The sequence below is a fragment of the Haliaeetus albicilla genome, chromosome 2, assembly GCF_947461875.1.
Source record: "Haliaeetus albicilla chromosome 2, bHalAlb1.1, whole genome shotgun sequence".
Classification (NCBI taxonomy): Eukaryota; Metazoa; Chordata; class Aves; order Accipitriformes; family Accipitridae; genus Haliaeetus; species Haliaeetus albicilla.
The window spans coordinates 47,722,360-47,742,079 of record NC_091484.1 but is presented as its reverse complement, the minus strand read 5'-3'; the positions used below and the strand labels follow the sequence as shown (position 1 = coordinate 47,742,079).

Genomic DNA, 19,720 nt, shown 5'->3' with positions numbered 1-19,720 from the left:
CGACTGCCCAGGGGATCAGGCCACCGACTGCAGGTACGTACCACCGTGGAAAGGGCAGGGAGGCGCCTCTCCTTCCCTGAGCAACAAAATGGCCGGGGAGACGCCAAGCCTCCTCCCGCCGCCCCCGGGTAAGGCGGCGGCAAGCAGCCCTCTCCCCAGCTCACCCCGCGGGCAGAGCACGCCGCCAGGGACCACCCCCCGCCCGCGGGCTCTGCCAGCCCCGGCGGCCGCCGAGCCGGGCCCGGGCCCGCCGGGGGGGGGCGGGCAGCTCCCAGCCGGCTGGCCGCGTTCCGCTGCCCCGGGGCGGGGGAGGCGGAGGGCGGCGAGACCCCGGCGGCCCTCCGAACGGTGGAGGGGGAGAAAGGGGCGCGGGGCCGACGCCGCCCCCGGTCGAAAGCTGCCCGGGAGGCCGGGCGGGGTCCCTGCGGCGAGGCCGGGGGGGAGCCCGGCCCTCCGGTGCCCGCAGATAACGGGTGACGAGGCCGGCGGCAGCAACGGCAGCGCCCCCAGCGCCTCCTCGTTTGCATATCTTTACCTTTGCGCCCGGGAGCGGCCAATCAGCGGGCTCGGCGGCGGACGGCGAGCGCCGCTCACCTGCTGCGGCCGCGCCCGCTTGCTGGTGGCCGGCGGGGCGGCGGCCTCCTGCTGTGCGGTTCCCCGGCGGCGGCGGCGGCGGCGCTGGCAGTAGCGGCAGCGGCACCGGCGGCGCGATGGTGTGCGGGGGCTTCGCCTGCTCCAAGAACTGCCTCTGCGCCCTCAACCTGCTCTACACGGTGCGTGGCCGCCGCGCTGAGGCGAGGCGGCGGGAGGGGCGCGGGCTGCCCCGGCGGGGTCTCCCTCGCCCGGCGTGTGGGGAGGGGAAGCGGTGGGGCTCGCTCCGGCCTGAGGCGGCCTCCGCTCGGTGGGCTGGTGCTGCGGCGCCGGGAGGGTGGGGGGCTCCGAGCTGGGGCCGCCGCTCGGCCGCGGCCTCTGGCCGAGTGGGGAAGGTGGCACCGGTCAGGCCGGGCTTTGTCACCGCAGGGACGTGGCTCCGCGGGATCAAAATCCAGGGCGGTCCGGGAGCGGGCGGCACGGCGAGCGCTGCCCGCCCCGGGGAGGGGGGATGTCTCCTCTCCTGCACCCCCCTTCGCCTCCCGCCGCGCTGGGCCGGGCCGGTGTGGCGAGGGGAGGCCCGGCCCGGCCCGCCGGTGCCTTTTTTCGCTTTCTAGAAAGGTCGTTGCGTCAACCCAGGCGTGAATGAGGAATGGTGTATTTTGTTATTCCTCAGCCAAGGAACGGCGCTGAAATAAGTGCAGTTCGGTGAGTGACAAGTGCCGTGTTGGTGTATCAGGCCCGAGGAGACCCGTACAGACCAAGGCATGCTGGAGAGGGAGGGGGCGTGCTGGAGAGGGCCCCAGCCCCCTGGTAAGCTGGCTTCCCTGCACTCTCCTGGGACGGACCAGCGAGTTACAAAGTCTGGCTGCTTTGGGGTGGTGGGAACATGGGGGGGGGGGAGGGAGGAGTAGTATGCTAAACTAAAATAACTGACTTGCTGGATGGGGAGCTCCAGGCAGGTGCCTGCTTTTGTCCAGGCAAGTTGGAGGGCCTATTTCCAACAGAGAACGATAAAATCTCCAATTGTGCTATAGCTGTGGGTTTTTCTCCTCATTATCTACTTTAAAGTGATACAGAAATAGCAAGAAACGGGACTACCTGTAATGGCTTCCTCTCGCAGCACTTCTGGAGAGGTAGTGTGTCCTCTAATGTTTCATGTTAACAACAGTGCTTGAAGATGACTTTCAGCCGACTGAAAATTGGGGTCAGCCAGTGCTTGCGGGCAGTTGTATCGGTGCTTTTCTGAAAGCACTGCCTGCTCTCAACTGAAGGCGAGACAGGAAAACAAACAGGTCTTAACGCTGTTCATCAGAACAAACAGTTCTTGTAACTGGTGGTTACTGGACCTGATGGTAATCATCAGGACGGAGCATGAATGGATGTAGAAGTGCCTGTGCTGAAGCCAGAGTTATTTGTCATTATGTTCTTTGGTGTATGAGATGACCCTCAGAAAAGAGCAGAACGAAAGCATTATTATAGGAGAAGCTGTGCTATTGCGCGTGCTTCCTTGGAGGAGCTTGCGGAGTATGTCCCTGAAAAAAGTCTCTGGAGCATGCTTAGGGAGCCCAGCCTACCTGCTGTGAGTCAGCCGGGATCCTTGTGATGCTATGGGTTGCCCATGCCACCCCCAGCCAGAATAGAGGGGGGCAGGTAGGCATTGTCTCGTTTGACATCTGTAGTTGGAGGTAAGCTTAGTGTATGTAGACTGTCATGATGAAGGTAAGTTAGAATCATAGAATCGCCTGGGTTGGAAGGCGCCTCAACAGGTCATCTTGGCCAGCTTTTCATGGGATTGCCCCATCCCAGTGGATCGGTTATAGGTGAATTGTCCTGTCCTGATTTCTCTTTTCAGTAAACCAGAGGTTAATGCAAGACTTATTTTTGTTATTGTTGTTACTATTATTATTTCTTGAGTGACAGAAGAGTGAGAGAAATCTGGATCTTTCTAACATAATACACGCACAAATCTCATTTTGATGTCATGTGGACAGCAGCTGTTTTTTCTGAAGACATCATCACTTATTTCTACAGCCATATATTAACCAGGTGTAAGGAGTCTGGTAGGTCTTTTGGGTGTATTTGGTCTCAGCAAGGGTGGGTTGATCTTTGGGACTGCTGTAGTTCTGTTTGTGATACTCGTACAATGCACATATGACCTTAATCTTGCTCTGATGTCTCCTTGAGTAGAATTTACTTTGTGGGTGTCACTTGATATTCTTTCATCTGACCTATGCAGCGCGTACATTTTTTCTGAAGGGAAGGAATGACTTCTTTGAATTATAGTAACTGGAATATCTGATTGTTACTGCTTGTGTTGCTTATTAATTATAGGCAAGTTACAAGACTAATGTTTTTAAATTCTGAGTTGCAGGCATAACATTTAAGGTGTTTAATTGGCCTGATGGAGTTGATCTAGCAAAATGTGTAGGCTTCTCTGTTCCTTGGTTAGACAAAAACCTGACAATACAAGACTTGGGTTGCAACAGCACGATGAATGATGGGCTTATTTTTTCCCAGCTAGAAAAAAAATACAGAGGACAACCAGAATAAGAACTTCACTATCATCTTTTTAAGCAATGTTAATGCACAGTAGTAGTTGTTGGGAAGGAAGTAGTGGGGGTAAGAAGGGACATAAGGTCAAATAGATAACACTTGAATGTTTTTCTAGCTAGCATTGATGTGTGTATCATATACTTGGAATTAATTAACCCTCAGAACTGTATATTGGGAGTTACAGTTTATATTCTGCTTTTCTTTAAAACGCTCTAGGATAGGATATTGGAGATTGGTTTTTGGTTTTGTTTGTTGGTGGTTTTTTTTTAAATGCTGTCTTGTTTTACTTTTCACTGTAGTACACCAAGAAAAATATATGTCCTGTCAGTAATAAATCAGTTACTGGTTTAAGGCAAGAAACCAGAAACACACTAAGCTAACTGCTTGCTTAACATTCTTTTCAGATGGTACTTTGCTGATGACCTTTGGTTCTTCTCTGGACTAAGTAAATGTCCTTAGGCCCTGATTCCATTTTTAAATTTATTTTATATGAGTAATTCTGGTATCTATGCTGAGTCTTGCAGACTTCAGTATAGTTCCTTCTGGGTATTGGAAGAGTAGAGAAAAATAATTGAGACTCTTTGTTGACTCATTGTGTATATAATGATGTGTATTGCTGGAATAAAGTCTTACATGGAAGAACTGTCTGCATAGAAGGACGTTTAAAATACTATTTTGGGGTATCTGACCAATTTCGTCTTTATTTATTCAATCATATTTATATTTCCCATCAAATGGCAAACCCATACAAACTGTTTGAAATGCCTGTCCACAGAGTTCAGCCAAATTCAGGGATGTGTACATAACTCAAGACTTCTAACCTTCCAGGTATGAGAACCCTAGATGCTGGCTCCACCAATATTTGCTCACTTCAACCAGACAAGGATTTCCTTAGGTAGACAGTGTTCCTTCCAAGGAAGTCTTAAGTAATTGTGTTGAAGTGTGAACAGTTGATATCTTACTTCAAATCAGATTCTCAGAAAGGAAAGGGAAATTCCTAAGTCCTAGCCAGTGATGAGAGATTGAAGTGGTAGCTGGGCCACAAGATTAAATATTCAAATTAAAAAAAAAATAAAATTACTGGCAGTCAGTTCATTTGGATGGTGTGTGCTGTTTTTGTCAACCCAAGCAGCTACTTAATTATGCTGCAGCAGCACACATGAACTGTTTGTTGTCAGTGTGTAAACCTCTTGCTTTTGTTTTGATAAGCAGGCTTTCAGTTTTTCGTACACCTAGAGTGACCATTTGATTTAAAGTAAAACACGCAGTACCTTTACCATTAAGAGTGTGTATTTTTTAGTAGCACTGAGTTCATTCCACAAGAGCATCCCTGTTTCCTCTTAACACTGGAAAGTACTTTTATCAAAATAATTTACTTTTTATAATACTTTGTGCTCTGAACTTGTTTTCTAGACTGTCCTGGGTTTTGCATCAGTTTCCAAAGCATTATCTTTGAAAGTGTTTTTTTTTTCTATTGCTGCCTGTTGTTCTGTGCGTGCAGTATTTATTGAAAGTGTAATTAGTGCATTTCTGCCCTCTTTATCAAAATTGCTTTTCCTGTATTATGGAAGTATACAAAGATGAGTATAGAAGTTCTCAGATTCGGACAGCGCGTGTTTGGCATGGTAGGGTTTTTAATAGTGTTTGTTTTAGTTGCAGCATTTCCAGTGCAAAGGGGTGAGCATGTTGCATCTTCCATGTGGATCTGCTAGCTCCATTTCCCTTCTCTCTGTGTAGAGGAAACTTGGTGTTTGAGGCAGGGTGAACATCTGGATTTTCCTAGGGAAAGGGAATGTGACTCTTTTCCATGTTTTCTGGTAATTTCTGACTGCTGTAGTGGCTATGCAGAGCCAGGTACTAGCAGACAGGAATTGGAGAAACACCGTTCTTCTGTCATGTGCCAGTTTCTCTCACAGTGGTAAATGAACATGTGATCTGGGAGTTCAATTCCATTTTGGTTTGTATAAGCTTGTTTTCAGCTGTGAGAAGTCACCGGTAAACAGCCTGCTGTTTGCTGTGTCTGACAGTCTGTGGTCAGCATTCAGGAGTACAGTGTCAAGAGTTTTCCCCAGCAGCCTGTGCTGGCTGGTCTAGCTCATCATCCTAACTAGATGCTCAGCAGATGGGGCAGGTTGACTTGGAGCCATTCCTGTCATTCTCAAAGATACTTTGAAGGCGGCAGTATAAACTGTTTTATCTAGTCTTGATGTGTAAATAAAATAGTGGTAGAGAAGCGCCCAGGTATGCAGCAGGGAATTGGTCATGTCAATTTAGTCTTTTTTTTTTTTTTCTTTTCTTTTCTCTTTTTTTTCCTTCATTGGCTTTTTGGGAAGGTTCCTGTGTTCACACTTGAGAACACAGAAGAGTGACTACCACAAAAATATAGATACATATTTTAAGACTTTTTGTCAGTGCTTGGGAGTGCCCTCAGCTATACTGTGTATCAGTTTATAGTTAAAGTGACAGCGGTTTGTGGTAGCAGGTCAGAATTCAGACATGTGCTGGGTCTGTAGACCAGATATGGGTGGGTTTTATTTTTTCACTTGCGCAGAGTGCACAGTGGCATTTAGACCTAGGAAGGCAGACTGTGTTTAGTGAAGGAACTGGAGAATGACAGGGCACAGAAGGAGGCGGCTGTATGGAGCATGGTATGTTTTGATACCGCTGATGTTTTCAGCCATCCTAGCGGTGCGGATTGACACTTCAAAACCAGCACAATTCTCAAGAAGCCCTTTGAATGCCCTGTAGTAGCTTTGTAGCTTAAATCATTGTGTTCTTTCTACTGTTCTTTTCACGTTGAGGGAGATACATATGTGGAAGAAGGATCTGTGGGATCACTGGACTTCCTGAAAATGTTTTGCAACTTCTTCAAAAACTATGAACAAACAAGCAAGCAAAAGCAAACATTTCCGAAGATTGTTGTTTCTGCTACACAGCAGAAAGCTTTCATTTCCAAAGACCAGGGAGTATAAAACAGGAGTTAAGTCTCACTGCCATTTTAACGTGAAAGAAACTTGTCATGTGGTCAGAAACATTGGATCCTAATTATTGGCCAATAACATGAAGAGCTCTGAACTAGGCCTGAACCTGAAAGAACTGGCTTTGGTGATAAGAGACAGGAATGCTGCCTTTCACATGAATTGCTTGTTCCACATCATGTGTCTCAAGGCTGTTCAGTAACCAGACTACTGATCGCTCTTCATTTAAATAAATCATCTAAAGGTGGAAGACTTTGCTTTCTGTTAGAAATCCTTTGAAGGTACCCAGAGCTTTCCTTACTGCTTAGCCTTTACTTTGCTTTCAGTAAAGCTGAAGAAGTACTGTAAGGAGATAAAGTGGCCTACAGGTTGGCTAGCTTACAGCTGTGATAGAAATCAATTTAGCTTAGTCTTAATTTGCACCACTATATACTGCCCATTGTTTTAACATGATGTTTTTAGATGAAGTGCAGGGAACCAGAAGAATTGTCTTCTAGATTCTCCATGGCTGTGCAGAAACGGTTGGCCAAGTTTAAGGGGAGAGCGGTAGTAATCTCTACCTTCAGAATATATACCATTTGGGGTTTAAAATTGAAAGCCCCCTTAAAAGAAGTAGAATATGAACTTACGTGTGGAGAGAGAGTTTAGGGAGGATGTGTTTCATCATGTGTGTAATCTCTCTGGTTTTAGTTCCTGTTCCATATCCAGCCTGACAGCTATTCTGTAAATATTTCCTTTGCTGATACTAGTGTAAATGCTATATAATCTCTTTACCTGGGAATGGTGAGGCTGTATTTCTTGACATTTAAGTTCTGAAGTGCAGTTTTTACTAAATCCTTTTTGGGCTGAGGCTACAAGAAAACAGTGGGAACATTAACTTCTGCATATGACTTCCTTCCTAGCAAGCAGTATAAGGTATTTCTAGTTGAAATACTGAAAAGTTGCTAGTTAGTCTAAACAGCAGATTTGTTTGTGGCTTGCTGTTGACGGAAGGAGGAACTGGTTTTGGCATTTGAATTGTTTCCCACAGGCATTGTCTAGAGAAATAATTTGTCAGTATCTTAGTTTCTTTTTTGTAATGTAGACTATAAGCTTGTGGATAAGTACACAGTGGGTAAGTGTGAAGAGAAATACATTTTTCCAGCACAGGAGTGAGGGAAACAAGCAGCTATGTGCACAGGAGAACTTGGATTTAAAGAACAGAGCGAATTAAGAGCTTTTATTTTTTTTTTTTTGTAGGGGAAGTAGTAATTTATGCAGCAGTAAGGGGAAGGATAACCCCAACAAGTACTATAAAGGCTAATGCTTTAGTTGTGTTATTAAGAAGTTAACTAGAGAACAGGACAATCAAACTTGTGATGACTTTACCTCTGTGACAAAGAAGTTCTTTGCCTAGAAATTGTTATTTTTGAAACATCTATGAAGCTCAAATGTGTGTGTGTGTATATATGTTTAAAAAAAATATAATGGAAGTTACTTAAAGTGGAGTCTGATCCATTCCACTGATCCTTGAACTTAAGTTCCTAAAAGCTTTCTTATATTGATGCTGACACTGGAGTAACGTTTTGGCAATATGCTTGATTTTCTTGATTTCCTTTTTTTTTTTTTTTTCCTGACTCTGTAGATAAAAGTACTTGATCTCATAGTGAAAACTACTGATCTTCACTTAGGATTTGTGCTACCTATAGGTTTATTCCGGTAAAGCATTTACTTAATTTCAAATTGATGAGTTTATATATTGGATTATGCTAAACCTGTGTTTGCATGTGTGGTTTTTAAATAAGGGTGCTAGGGTTTGTATTGATGGAGAAGATATTATAGAGTAAATGAGGATGTTAAATTTAAAATACTAGCTGTCACCACCCCGCTCCCCCCAGCACACACACTTCCCATGGCTCTGTGTTGCTTTTCTGGTTTGTGGACAGTATGTGCTTGTAGCGTCTTTCTGTGAGACAAATTGCTCCAGCTTGAGACTGTAATAAATTCTTTTGCTCTTAATGCCTGTTGGCTTTCCATGTAAACATGCCTTAAGTGAATGGGACCTTTTAAAATCACTTCTGAAAACAAGACTTGTACTTGTATTTTTGAAGCTGTGTAAGTACTTCTGAAGAATCATTCATTGCTCTTTTATTGAGAGACCTTACTGCTTGTAAGAAGGTGTTATGTTGATATGGGGTTTAGGAGCTATTTAATGAGCTAGATGGTACAGAATAGTCCTTGGTCAGTGCTAAATCTCTCTCTTCTCTGCCTGTTAAAATTTTTATTTTTGGTATGGGGAGCAGCAAAGTTTCTGTGGTGGAAGAGCTGGCTGTGGTGTGTAGGAATGTTGGTTGGAAGGGACTTCTGGGGCTCATCTGTCCAGGTTCCTGCTCAAAGCAGGATTTCAAGTAACACTTGTTTGCCAGCTGTGGCTTTGTTTACTGAGTCTTGAAAACCTCTGAGAACAAAGATTATCACCTCTCTGAGTACAGCACCAAACCGCCTTGCAGATGCTTTTTCTAATGTCCAGTCTGAACCTCCCAAGCTGTTACTTGTGATACTGGGAAGAGTTTGCCTCCATTGGTTTTTTGTAATATGCCTTCAGCTTCAGTTGCTAGTAGATTATCCCTAGGCTGCTTCGTTGTCAGACTAAACGAACTCAGCTCCATCACCTGCTTCTCAAACATTATCCTGAAGGCTCCAGGCCATTTTGGTGACTCCATCCAGGTTCTCAAATTCCTCTTCAGCCTGGGGGGTGTGAAATAGGACACAGTACTTGAGTTACAGTCTCACCAGCATTGAGTTCCCTTTGATTGCAGTCCTCTTGGCTTTCCCTATTTGCAAGCAGACTCTTGGCTCATATTCAAGTTGGCAACCAGTTTGATCTCCAGATCTGTCTCAGTAAGGCTGTTCAACTGGTCTGTTCCCAGGCTCCACTGAAGCACCTCAGGACCAGAACTTTGCACTTCACGAGGTTCCTGTTGGCTTATTCTTCAAGTTTATCAAGGTCCATCTGAGTCGAATCTCTATTTGGAGAGTCAATTACTCTTCCTTGTTTAGTATCATCCACAAATTTTCTGAGGATTCATTCTGTCTTATCACCCAGGTTGTTGATGAAGGTACTGTATATTGGCTCCGGTATCAGCCTTTGTGGTGCTTCTTACCCACTACCAGTTGGATGCTGGGCCATTGGTTACTACCCTTTAAGCTCAGCAGTCCAGCCTGTTGTCATTCAGTCGAACAGGCCATTTCTCCAACCCATGCCTTTTCAGCTTACTAATGAGTCTCCTGTGGGAAACTGGATCAGTCCTAATTGCTAAAAGCTGGCCTGTGATTTCATATATTTCTGGTAGATTTATCAAGCAAATATTGGAAGTGTTAGTAACCGAGGCTAGCTTTATGTGAGTAAACTCATACAGGTAAAATGGAGTTTCACATGTACTTCAGTCTTCCAAGGATGACGCAGTTTTCATTGGGGGAGTTCTGGTGTTGTGATATGTGGTTTCAGTAAAATAAAATGTGATGTTCAGAACCTCAGTAGAGAGTCCTTTTTCCTTTATCTAACAGAAAAAGGTGAATTTTTAATAAATAGATAAAGCTTATATGCCTAGAATGTACATATTAATAATTTAAAAGTAATTGGGGTTGCTAAGTAATTTTGTTTCAAGTACATTTTACTGCAAAGTCTTAGCAGCTTCACTTTTAGAATATTACATCTAAATCCTTTTGTTTCAAAACACTGGAATAAGCACTGTTGAGTAGTCATTTCTAGTGGCTAAACAGTGCTTAATGCTATGAGCATTGCATTGTTTTACAGACTTGTAAAACCTTTTCCCAAAACAGCTTAAGTTATTTTTCTGGTTTTTAGTAGTGTGCGTTACTTTAGTTTTTCATGTTATGGCACTATAAAACTATATATATACACACACATATATGTATACACTTTTATTGCATATACACACATATATATATAGTTTTATTGCTCAACATTCAGTTAGTCCAATCCAAACCTGAAAATGAAGGAATAACTATAATTTCCTCTTTCAGTCAACATGCAGAGGAGTCAGGAACTTAATGCTAAATCTGTTTCTGGAATGGTTTGTAAACCTGCAGTCTCCATTTCAGTTTTGAAACACAAAGTCAGTTTTCCACCATTTTAAGTGGCCAAAATTGGAGGAGCCAATAGTTATTTTGACCCAAATCATGCATCTGCCTGACTGGATACAGCATTTTCACATAGCTTGCAAGCCAGAGCTCAGTAGCAAGGATCTGTGATCATACTGAATTTCCAGATGTTTTAAGGAATTAGACACTGGACAACTTTGTCATGTGAAAGAAGAGAAAACACTGCCTTGGTATTATGGAGGTGAAGCTTGAAAGTGAGACTTAGGACTACAAAGCTAGAATGTGATCAAAAGAGAAACTGAACTATTTGATGTTATTTTCTTTTTCAAAGTCAAGTCATCTGATTCCTGAACATCTGGGGTTCAATAATGGGTTTAAAAGCCAGAGAGGCTTTTTTTCCACTTGAAAACCATGGCAGTTCTAGATCAGTATTTGGCTGTTTCTACTAGAAAAGTTTTTTGGGCCAGGGGGGCATGGTAATAACTTTTCATGTCATACACACTAATTTCATGTACTTATCTTCAGAATAACAGAAGCTGAGATGAGTAACAGCAGCAAGAAGTAACCAGTACCCTGCAGCTCACGCACTGGGTTTATCCAGTAGGTGTTTTAGGCACAGGTTTTGTTTAGGTCTCTTCTTTTGATTGTGATACTTTAAGAATAAAACTCATTTCATCTAATTGTTTTAGACCTCTTATGAATGAGCAAAGAGCTGAACAGATACACATTTTGGTATCCTGGAGGCAGATTGGTGAAAATAAAGATTTGCAGTCATAGCTCAGGCAGAAGTAGGAAGTTTTGGTGAAAATCATTAGGAACAAAGTTTCTTCTGCTTTTCTTTGTGAAATAAATTGAAATTTGACATTCCCTTTGAGATTTTTTTTATGAGATAAAACTTTGAAAAGCTGTGTAGTGACAGTGTGAGTTCAGTGCTTAGAAATTGATACAGAGCATGGGCTGTCAGCCAACACTCTCTGATTGGAAATTGCATTATGGGATTTCTTTTGTTGTTAATTTCTGATGCTTACATGGAAAAATAAATCTTCCCAGTGGTATGAGACAATGAAATACAGTGAATGGGCATAGATCACAACAGGTAGGTCTTGCACTTAACTGTCTGATTAGCAAGGCTAATTTTTAATGTAATAACATCAGAAAGTTTATAGCCTTGTGCAGCATGCATTCAGAAAATCTATCTGTGGCAGAGCCAAAGCTTTTTGTTCTGTTTTATTTTTTTCTTCCCTCCCCTCTGTAATTTAGATTCACAACATCTTGGCCCAGTGTCGGTTTTAAATAAACATGGTGATTAAGGCTTTTTGTTTAAGACAAACAAAGTCAAATGTGAATTAATCCTAGAACTCTACTGGTACTGAACAATTCCTTTGCATTTTATATCATTCTTTTGTCTCTTTATGTGGTAAGAGAGAGGTGTAGCTATGACATATCCTCCTTTTCTTCTTGCAGACTGTCTTACATTTCTCATGTGGATTATTGGCTTGTGTTAAAAATGTTTTTTGAGATGTGTTCCTGTGTGAACACATGAAAAAAACACCCACTATGTTTTGGTTATGATGAGCATCACTACTTGTTTCACTAACTTTGATGTTATCTTAGATTTCCATGTTTCAAAAGCAGCATTACATAGGTCAGTCTTCTAAAAGGTACTTAAGTTGAAAAAATATATGGACATAAACCCAACAAAAATGCCCTGCTGTAGCATAAGTATACTGAAATGATAAGGTTAGAAATTTCTTCTTTTTTCCCCACTCCTCTGGATAAGCAGTAAAACATCATGAGATATGTCTCGTTTGAACGGAAACTGGTGGGCAAGTGTAAGGGCTTGCTCTGTATTTGTTGTCAAATAAAGCCAAGTAGTTGGACCAGACAAAGCGCTTACTATTTTGTTTTGTAGGTTTTTTTTTTAATAACGATACAACTTCTGGGTATTTTTTTGTGACATCAGGGTTTTGGAAACTTGGTTAAAACTTGCATGTTGAATTGGTGTTATTTAACAGAGAACGTAATGGGTGATACGTTAGACATACGTCTAACTGTTTCAAACAAGAGTGTTGGACATCTTGTGTATTGGACATCTGGGTTGGCTTTGTCTGCTGCTTCCTGCCTGCTGTACCTCATTACAGATTTGTCTGCAGCTTTTCATGTTGGAATTTTTTTTTGTTCTGTGTTTTTGGCATGGAAACAGGAAAGGCTGGAGCTTCCTGCCCATATAAAGAGTAAAACCCAGTAAACTAGCTGGGACAGATTCTGCCTGCCTTCCCTGAATACCATCTTTAAAAGGAAGGAAACAGCCTAAGAGTGTTTTGGATATTGAAATAGGATTGACTTCATAGTAGAGCTATTTTCTGGAAGAAATGTGTAGCAGAGACAGGACACCTTTATTGTTTTGAAGTCCTTGAGATACAGATCTAAAAAGTACTTTTGTGTGACCTCGTTAACTGGTGTGTTGCATCATCAACTATGTAGAAGTTTCTCTAATGAATTAATACAGCTGTATTCCTGATTACACTAAGCTTTGGCAAACTGCATTTTTTTACATGTTCAGGGCTGTGGAGCTATATATCCTATTTTCTTTAAGTACACTGCCTCTGTTTCAGAAAACACCTGGAATTTTCATTCTTCTTCCATTCTGTGAATTCAAGTCTGATTTTTAGCTTATTTGTCAATTCTGTTATAATCTGCACTTCAGTGTCTCTAGTCAGTCACAGATGAGGTGGCTTGACTTGTAGGTAGATTAAATTGTAACAGCTCCACGTTAACAGTATTGAAGAATATGTGTGCCTTAAAACATGTAGAACTGAAGTTACCTCTACGATGAAGTGGAGGATTGGTTTGTTTAGGGTTGTGCTTCTTTGCTTCTCTTTGCACTGGAAAGAAAAATTGTACCTTTCTAATAACAACTTCAGTGTAAAGAATGTAGCTGTGTGTAGGTTGAGCCTCTTTTAATATGCAGACTAACTTTTTGTTTTCTCTTCCCTCCAGCTGGTAAGCCTGCTGCTGATTGGAATTGCAGCATGGGGAATCGGCTTCGGCCTCATCTCTAGTTTCAGAGTTGTTGGAGTGGCAATTGCAGTAGGAATTTTCCTCTTCCTTATTGCCTTAGTCGGATTGATTGGTGCGGTGAAACATCATCAAGTATTGCTATTCTTTGTATCCTTCTGATGCATTACATGGATTGCAGCTTGGTTCAAGCCATGTAAACAACCTGCTCTGTCTGCTGAGACTAATGTGGAAGGTGCTTCAGAAAGAGAACAGAAATTCACAATCTTATTTTGGTCAAGTGCAGTCTAAATTAAACTTCCTTCCTGTTCAACTTTATTCCAGCTTCCTTTTTTTCTCCCTTGTTTGTGCTCTGAAGACAGAAGTATTCACATCTCCCCATTCCAAAATTAAAATATTTTAATTTCAAAAATTAAAATATCTTAATTTTTTGAGAGCTTTTTGTGGTGGGTCACTGTGTCACAGATACCTCTTTCTGTGTGGTCAACCCTACACCAAGCTAGAGTATGTGAACTATTAATGTTTAAAGGTAGAGAAAGGTGATACTTCCAGGTAGCGAGGTGGTTGTAGCTGGCAGAGGAGTGCATCGTGGGTAATGCAGGCTGTTAAGAAGCACTTTCTTTTCATACCTAGTCTTTTAATTATGAACCCAGACTAGAAATGAGCACAGGCCTTCTCAGTGTGCTTTGCTGCCCCTTTATGCTTACTGATGCTGTGTAAGCAGTTTGTGGTGCTGCCTTGCGTAACAAAATTGGTAAGTTTGGTGAGAAAAGAGATTCATGAGGGGACATTCTTATTTTTCTGGTTCTGGTCTATGAGTAAGTAGTGACATCCACTTTACCAACAGTTTAACTGCGTGAGGTAAGTATCTGCATCTGAACACAGGAGCCAAATTGTGAAGACAGTGGCCGACTTTCAAAATGTGATCTTTAGTATCAAAGTTTGTTCTTGATGTTTTATACTGTTTTCTGATGCATTAGTCCAAAAGTGTGTGAGGCTGTGTTCCAAAAGCAACTCTCACTTTTTTTTTAATCTAGACTAAAGTTACCTTTTGTAATTAATGACAAGACTATGTCACTGAAGAAAAAAAATTCTGAATATGCAATACCCAGAAAAGTATTTTCTTTAGTACTTTATTTAAGTGAAGTATCTTGGAATGAGAACGTGAGTTCCTAAAGCTGAAGAAATTGGCTATAGATTTTTCTCTCTCAAAGCTCCTTTTATTAACTTCTTTGCTCATGTTGTCATGCTAGGCAAGAAACACCTAACGCAGAAATACTAGCGATGTACAGTAGTAGCCAAAAAGTGATAATATATGGTGACTGAGTTCTGGGAACATTATTTGGGTCATCTTTTCCACATCCACAGTCAGAATTTACTTCTATATTTACTTTGTTTAAAGGATCTATTGTTGTCCAATGAAATAAGGAATACCGTTAGGCGTATGTGTTATAAAAGTAAAATTAACTTGAGACTGTATCCTTAACTACTATTTCCAGTACATGATTATTCTTTTGCTAGTCTTTATTGTCCAGTTTTCTGTCTCCTGTGCCTGTTTGGCACTAAACAAGGAACAGCAGGTAAGAAAAGTTTCTTGACTTCTCAGTTAATTTATAGCATACTACTATAAATATGTACGTACACATGTTTATATATATATACATGCATATAGTCTGCCACAAAATGGGAAGAGTATATTTTAAGAAAATCAGCATTATCCTTTTAAATAAGGACTAGCCCTTGGGCAGTGCTTGGCTGTGGTAGCTAGTAAGCCATACATCTGGGTTCTAAAACTACTTTCAGCTGTCTTTTTTTTAATTGTTTTTTTTTTAAGCTTCCTATGTAGATTTATGGTCACAAGTTTAGCAGCAGGATATCTTGACTATATCATGTGTTCAGCAACTCCAGATAAGCTGATGAAATCTACAATAATCATAATGTAAACATGATAGAGCCACTGAATTGTTCGTGTGTAACTGAAAAGGTCATGACTACATTAGGAACAGAGGTGACCCTTAAGTGTGAAAGTAAAACCAGCTTCTGTGGAGTATGGAGACTAATTCTTACTGTGTAAGAAGCAGGCAAGGGTACAGTGACTAAATAATCAGCTTCCTACATGTAAGCACACTTTTTGTTTAAAGTCTGAGTGGTCGCTGTTAGATTAGTTGCATGTCCCATTACTAGTGCTGTTACTGGGTTTAGGAAAAAGAAAGGAAGAAAATTATAACCATGAATGTGCTGCTGCTAGGTGCTGCCATTTCATTAGCTACACATGTTGTTTGAACATTCAAGTCATTCTTGAATACATTATCCTGTTAGACTTCAAGATCTGAAGGTTTTACTTGGCTTGGTATATTGGTTTCCAATGAAACATAAAACAGTTCAGTTAATATAATATTTATTTGCTTATGCCTTCTAGAGTCAACTTCTAGAGGTGGGATGGAATAACACTAACAGTGCGAGAACAGATATTGAGAGAAATCTGAATTGTTGTGGATTCAGAGTTTTTGATTTGAATGAAACCTGCTCCTCTGTAAGTTCTTCAAGCATGAAAAAACTTAAAACTTCATTGTGTTTGTTCAAATATGTACAATTGTTTTCATAGTTGCAGAAAGCAGAGTTTTTTGAGAAATGTGTAAGGTAGTTGTTACAATGATACTAAGCTCTTTAGTTAACTTATTGAAAACATAATCACAGGCACCCTGCAAAGGCTGTACACCATTGTGATTTATTTACTTGCTTTTTTGGTGTCTTTTAAAACTGCTAGAGTTTTGTCCGTGGCTGGCAATCTTTTATAGAGCTAACTAGATGCTTTCAGTCAATGAAGTATCATCAGAAAATGGAGTGCAATTCACTGTTTGTATCTGCTGCAGGATTGTTTTAGAAGTCGCCAGTGTCAACCATGTGCACCTATAATAGAAGAATATTCTGGAATGGTGCTGAGATTTGTTGGAGGCATAGGACTCTTCTTCAGTTTCACAGAGGTGAGTAAGGAGGAAGTTAGAAAATTGACTGCTTTTTCCCCATTTTTAAGACTTAAAAGTTTTGTGAAACAACTTATTTTAGGGGGTTTATTACAGGAACTCTCAGTACTATCTCAGGAGTCAAATAATTATTTAGGTCAAATTTTTCCAAGCTATCAGCTTGCTTAAGTCTACCAAAAGGAGGGCTTGTCTTTATTCAACACTGGGAGTTCTTGCAGCTTTATGTTATTTAGACTACAAACTGCAACTAGATACCACATTAAAATGTGGTGATGTAAAGTTTAAGTTTTGCAGAAAATTAGCTATTTAGGTTTGCCATTCTCCAAAAGTAATAAAGAGAGTGCTGTTGCTTTACTTTGTTCCCCTGTTCTTCCCGCCTCTCCCCACCTGTGCACGCACACACAGTCTTGGGGGTTTTTTGGTTTGGAGAATTTTTTTCATGATGAGTGAACTGTATTTTAAATATCAGGTTAAAAAGGTCTTTGACTCTTAGCTTTAGTATCCAGATGATACATATACTTGCTTTATTGATCAATGAATAAAAATCCTCAGAGCAGGTCTTTCATAGCCCTGCAGTAAAGCATGTGAAAATACTCCTCCTGCTGCTTAGTGCAGTTTTCAGAAGGTTTGTAGATAGTACAGCAACAAGAGAGATACAGCGACTTAAACAGAATCACTCTGACATCTGCCCTCAATTTCTCTACTAAAAATGTGAAGCTGCTAGGAGAGGGAGGAAGGTGGTTGGGGGGAGCAACAGGATTTGAAAATGTACCAGAAAAATAGCCTTATAGGTAAGTGGTAACTGTAAAGTGAAACAATTTAGAGGATTTGTTTATCATTACACTAAAACCAGGTTTATGAGTGTTTATCATTTGGGGAGGGGGAGGAATGATTTAATGCTAGACATGCCTATGAAAAATATTTTGCATTGCATTGCGGGCACAATTTTGGCTTTTTTGTTTTGTTGTTCTTTCTGTTGCTAGGTATGAATTCTTTCTGAGAAGGTGCATTCTTTTTTCTAATTAGGAAAGCTGGTGTGTGGTTGTGCATTTTTAGCAATAGTAAAATATCCTAAACTTGTGTACTGGAAATTCATTGTCAGGATTTTATGTTTAAAACACATTTTGTAAAACTGATGGAAGATAGAGTGGAGACCCTCTGCTTAATAATATCTTTGGGTTTTGTTTTCAGATCCTGGGAGTCTGGCTGACGTATAGATACAGGAACCAAAAGGATCCCCGTGCAAACCCTAGTGCGTTTCTTTGATAAGTTTATAAAGGACTGAATCTTCTCTCTGCACCCTCTACTTCAAAATACTGATTCTCCATAGTTTGGTATTTCTCCAATAATAGGGATTCTACATGTACCCAAAAGAAAACTTTAATTTCCATAAGAAATTTGTAGTTTTCATATTTAATTTCCCACTATTTTTCTTCTAAGAATCTCTACGTTGAAGTAGACTGGTGCATTGAGTAGCTGGGCAAAGACAGACTGCTGCTCTGAGCTAGACTTCGGTAATTGATGTGGTGAACTCTATACAGTGAGTTTTATAGCACTACTGGCTTCTCCAAAAAAAACCAAAAGTATTTTCTACTGTATTCATTGATTACAAAAATTCACATGATTTTGCATTAAAATGATAAAAATATATGGTGGGTGGTTGGACCGTATGATTTGATTAGGCTTTAGGATGAACTCTAGTCAACTTTTTTGTCTTAATAATGGTCTCCCACGTTCGTGTTAAGGTAAAAATAGAAGCTAAAGATGTTATTTTCTGTAGTGCACATAAGTGTATGTTAATGACTACTGTAGCCTTTCCCTGTTTGTTTTGGCTTTCTGGTAGCTTTAGAATTTTGTTGAGAATAAAAATTATTTACTTTTTAATGGGTATCTTCACTATGAGAACAATGAATGAAGAAAACCAGGAGAATGTAATCTGCAGCTGATTAACTTGAAACTTTTTTTTTCTTTGACAAGTGAATGAAGTTTGGTATTTGCACAATATCGGAATCAATAATGGTCTGTCATCTTTAATGTAAGAAACTTGATGTCTGGAAAGTTGTTGTACAGCTATTTTTTCAGATGATGTAAAATTATTGTAATAACTCCACAGTGTTTATTCCTCTGTCATCCAGCTAACGGTCTTGATTTCATGAGAGATTGAATGGTGTGTAAAAAAGGAAGAAAGAAAAGTAAAAAAAAAACCAACAAAAAAAAGATGGTTTCCCGTAGTTTGTTTTTTTAAAAAAAAAAAAGAATTAGAAGTTAGAACACTACATTATCCATGTAGTAGGTGTTGTCTGAGCTGAAGGAAAGCATTGTCCCTCTTCCAACCTGTAATAAGTGATGCATCAGCTGGAACATCAGACATTTAAGTACCTGAGGTGCATAATGTTCCATTTGTTTCTAATCACACTGAATTGCGGACCTGCACTGCACCTTTCCTTCATTCAGTTGCTGCTTCTGGTGTGGTAGGCAGCTGCTGTAGCATGAAAGATGGCTCTGCAGGAAGAAAAGGGGAAGAGTATTAAGGCCATCTGCTAAGGAATACAGCATCTGAGCGAGATGGAAAGAAAGACAGTGAGGGCAGACAGAAGTGGGTCCTCATACGGTCTCCCTTTACTAGGGAGATGCCTCCTTGCTCCTGCGAAGGAGGCAAAAAGAAGCTGAAATACATGCCCTTCAGAACACTTTCAGACTTTCATGTGCCCAGTGCTTGTAAAGAAGGAATTGTCTCGAGGGAAGAGTTGAACCTGAACGCAGAGGGATGTCAAGAACTTGCTGAAGACTTCATCTCTTCAGGTGTAGCCGATTCTTCAACGTCTGCTGTCAGCGCCATCTCCTGGTGTTTGGTCTGTGAATTACTGCTTCGTATGTCAAGAAGTATTGGTGTCTGTTTCAAGCATGTACTTGTACACTCAGTGTAAGAGACCACTCATGTACTAAAAGACCTTAAGAGCCTTCAGACTACTACTGAAGTGTAACGTAAATGTATGCAGCTTTTTTTTTTCTTCCCCAAGTTCTGTCCTGTTTAAGCAGCTAACCAGCCATTCTCAATACGTGTCAAGAGGACAGTGATTATCTTGCGGCTGGCTGTCTTTAGCAACAGTTAATTTTCGTAGTCTAGACAGGCTCCGTATTTTGTGCATTACTGTAATAAATTAAAGGAGGTGTCTTATGGAGAGGGTGTATGAAGCTTAAAATAATATCACACTGCTGCTTCAATTTTGACTTTATTCCTAATTGTTTTTAATGCTTAGTTTTGGGTGGGTCTGGTTTCATAAATATGGTGGGTGATATTGGAGTGTAAATGTGCATCACTGAGAAAATACTGAAAATGTTACCACTTCAGAAACTCTTATGTCTCATAACATGTGAATTTGTTTTAGTAGTCAAAAGACAGATCAGTGGATCGTATGGTTTGATTAAAGTTTTTCTATCATATTAATAATACTTTGTCTCTTTAAGATGGTGATTTAAAAGATTGTG

At 40.9% G+C, this 19,720-nt stretch overlaps 1 protein-coding gene across 2 annotated transcripts; it reads left to right on the top strand.

Annotated features, from left to right (window-relative positions):
* Positions 1 to 326: 326 nt before the first annotated feature.
* Positions 327 to 19,684, top strand: TSPAN13 (tetraspanin 13). 2 transcript variants are annotated; one of them, XM_069773954.1, is made up of 7 exons: positions 327 to 669; positions 709 to 773; positions 13,230 to 13,397; positions 14,747 to 14,827; positions 15,667 to 15,780; positions 16,121 to 16,231; positions 17,423 to 19,684. In XM_069773954.1, the coding sequence occupies exons 2-7, from the start codon at positions 711 to 713 to the stop codon at positions 17,495 to 17,497; spliced, it is 612 nt and encodes a 203-aa protein (XP_069630055.1). In that variant the 5' UTR covers positions 327 to 669; positions 709 to 710; the 3' UTR covers positions 17,498 to 19,684. The 2 variants fall into 2 exon arrangements, with proteins under 2 accessions (XP_069630055.1, XP_069630047.1); XM_069773946.1 differs by having other exon boundaries at positions 328 to 773.
* The last annotated feature ends 36 nt before the right edge of the window (positions 19,685 to 19,720 follow it).